Source organism: Dryobates pubescens, chromosome 14 (assembly GCF_014839835.1).
Source record: "Dryobates pubescens isolate bDryPub1 chromosome 14, bDryPub1.pri, whole genome shotgun sequence".
Taxonomy (NCBI): Eukaryota; Metazoa; Chordata; class Aves; order Piciformes; family Picidae; genus Dryobates; species Dryobates pubescens.
In genome coordinates, this window is record NC_071625.1 from 1322501 (window position 1) to 1325796 (window position 3296).

Sequence of the window (3296 nt, forward strand, 5' to 3'; positions counted from 1 at the left end):
TCATCATTCGGTCCGTACTCTGGACCCCTCTATTGCTCCCCACAGCCACCTCTCTCACGCCTCCCAAGAACCAGATAAATAAAAGTCTGTTAGAGGGAGCCCCCCTCAGGAAACTTACGTTTGATCTGCCTGGGTTTGCTCTGTTTCCTTCGGGACATGCTGCTCGGCTGCCGCTCCTGCCTTGCTCCAGGTACAGGAGTGGAGCTGGGAGGGGACAGGGGTGGAGGGAGGGTAACTGATCAATAGGGATTCATCGAGGAGCCAGCGGCCGCCTTGAGATGCAAAGTCAAATGACAGGGGGACGGAAAGAGTGTGTGCGTGTGTGACGGAGAAAAAGGGAAGAGAAACGGAGAGCGGGGTGGGTGAGACGGAGAACGAGAATGAGGGGAGAGAGAAGCAGAAAGAACGGAGGGAGGGAGCAGGGAAAGGAGGGAGGGAGGGACGGACGGAGAGAGGAAGAGAGGAGGAAGAGAGGAGGAAGGAAGGGAGGGAGAGAGGGAGGGAGGGGAGAGCTTGGCTTCTCGCTCTCTCTCTCCCTCTCTCGCCCGCTCTGTGCCGTTGCCGCGCCGCCTCCGCTCCCCGCGCCGCGATCCGCTCCGACTGACAGGCGGCGGGAGGTGCAGGCGAGGGAGGGGGCGAGGGAGGGGCTTTCCGGGACGGGGGGGCGGAAAGAGGGGGGCGTTTGTCCGTCAGACTTGATGGGCAGTGGCTGCTACCAGAGACAAGTCCGTATGCAAATCGCCTCCTGCCTGCGGGGCACGGGGTGCTGAGGCGGGAGGCTTCAATTGTCCCGGCTCTGGCGGGGCTTCTGCTGGCTGGAAGAGCCGCAACTTTCCGGAAAGAGGCACAGAGGAGGACGGGCGGTGGAACTCCGTGACGGCTGGGCAGCCGGCTCGAGTCCTCCCGCCCCGCACACGGAGCCCACCGGGGTATCCTGGCAGAGCCGGGCGGCTCCACGTTCCGCCGCGCTGCGTCGGCCTCAGAGCTGCCTGTGGCAAGAGCACCGCTTCCTCCTGCGCTGGCCCCTAGGCCGGCAGATCCCGCGGATGAGGCGGGCGGCGAGGCCAGAGCTTTCCTCTGCTGCGCCAGATCGCGGCCTCGGGGCACGAGTGGGGTCTCGCTTCGCCTCACAGGTGTCGCCACGGGCGAGCGCGGGGGCGAGGCCGCGCGGGCAGCGCGCTGCTGGGCGGCGGCTCGAGGCAGAAGTTGGAGCCGGAGCGGCGGCCTGCGCGAGCCCGCCGCTGCCGCCTCGGACGAGCGCTCCTCGGTGCGGTTCCGCGGCCGCCGGCACCGGCCTCCCGTACCGGCCTCCCGTAACCTGCGGCTCTCTCGTTCCAAAGTCAGAGCAAGATCAGTCGCACGGGCAAACAGTGATGACCGCAGGTAGCCGGCAGATAAGACAGCTAACCGCCAAGGCTTAACTAGTTTAGCACTTCTAAATAGTGGTAAGAGAGAAATTTTTGTCTTGCACGGTAGAAACCAACATCTGACACTTTCGTTACTGATACCAAGTAGATGTTTGTCTTGACAAAGCAGTAACAGTGCTCGCGTTTAAGGTCCGTTTCTTTAGGACAGAATTTCTCTTAACATTCTGTTTTAATGACTCGAATAATCTCGCTGACCTAAGTAACTGTGAATGACCCGTTATGAACAGACCATACTTTCTAGATCTACCTCGCAGAGCTTTGCACACCCCTTAACCAAATTCTCAGTGTTGTCAAAAAATAGGAGAATGTACTGAAAAAAATGCACCAACCACACAAATGAAAATGAATCAGCTTGATTCCACTGATGCCAAGTGGACACTTGGCCCTGCAATGTCTTTTATTACCAAGCTTCAGAACCGACACAGTGAAGTGCAGCAATGCTAAGTGTTCTTGCAGCTTCTTTAACTTGCAACTTTCTTTAACTCTTACTTCTGTGATCCAAATATGCTCATCGGAAAGAGGTTTCCGCCTGACCTCTCAAAACTTGCAGAGATTGTTTCGCCGGTATTGCAGAAGTCTTCATGAAAGCAGCAGCAATTTGACTAGGGCAGTACTCTGAAGCTTTCCATCGTACTGTATTAGAAAATAATGTTGGTAAATGATAATTGAATTTGCAAGAACATTTTTTTGTAGTTGCTGGAGGAGAGAACATGCTATAAACTGAACTGTGCTAAGCACTCGTTCAGATACTTCAGAGAATCCGAGTAAATAATAAATGCTTTCTGTTTAGCTGAAGCGATCGTGGTGTGCCAAATTTGTATCGAAATAGCTTTTCTGGAGGTGTAGGTTTATGGCTGTGTAACAGTGGTAGTGTTTTCAAGGAGATATTCTATGGCAACAGACAAACATAGTCAGAGTCCACCAAATGAAATGCTCTGCTGCAGTTTTGTTGCAGTGTGAGGCTCAAACAGGGGGTTGAAGGGATACCCATCTTTCAGATTAAAGTCTTTACCCTTTCTCACCATTTTCTTCAATCTCAGTCCAGTTCTCTCATCAGGATTAGCAAAGTCTTTTCATTTATATAGGTCGACCATTCTTTTCCTTTTTACTTTTTTGTGTTTTTTTTCATTGCCAGCCTCCCCCCACAGTGTTTTCAGCCTTAACAGGTGATTGGGCAGATACCAGCTTTAAATCTACTGCCGTTTAAATGCAAAATGAATTTGAAAAGGAAAAGATGGAGTTGAGCAACCTGTTCCCAGCATTTGGGCAATATGCAAAGTGCAACTTAAAAACTCCTGTAGTCTCTGTGGTCTGCAACAGTTACAAATAAGTGAGAAACAGCGGTGTGAATGTGTCACCAGTGTTCATTCTTACCTCATGCCCAGCAGAAATGTAAGTTACATATTTTGTCTATTTCAAGGCATTAAGGCCATATCCTACTTTGCCAGCTCAACACGGGACATAGGAAGATGTATTCTTTCACTTCAGGGACTATTACACTTAATTGTTTCCAGGTGTTTCACTTTGTTTGGGCTTTGTTTACCTAGAGGTTAAAAAGTTGCTTATGTAATTTCAGACAGAAACATGCGTGCATAAGGCTGCTGCTTTAAAATGTAATTAATGGTCTCAATTAATGAATTATTTTCCCTGATTCACAGGGAGGCTTTCCTTTAGTACATTCTAGCAATGCACGAAAATATCCATTTTCTTCAGCAGAACAAGTAGCACTTGGCACATCCCAAATGGACAAAGCTCTAGCAGGCCGTGCCTAGTAGCTGAGGCTGGGCACAGGCACATCTCAAGCCCTGCAAGTGATCTCTCATTGTGTTACTGCTACACTGATTGCTGCTCTTCACCACTCACTGTTTC

At 51.3% G+C, this 3296-nt stretch overlaps 1 protein-coding gene across 2 annotated transcripts in view; it reads right to left on the reverse strand.

Moving 5' to 3' along the window:
• ZFPM2 (zinc finger protein, FOG family member 2) overlaps positions 1–591 on the reverse strand; it is a 300779-nt gene extending 300188 nt beyond the window's left edge. For both annotated transcript variants that reach the window (XM_054167336.1, XM_054167335.1), the window contains exon 1: positions 119–591. In XM_054167336.1, coding sequence (XP_054023311.1) covers positions 119–158 — 40 coding nt within the window. In that variant the 5' untranslated portion in view covers positions 159–591. The remainder of the gene's footprint in view (positions 1–118) is intronic.
• Positions 592–3296: the final 2705 nt, after the last annotated feature.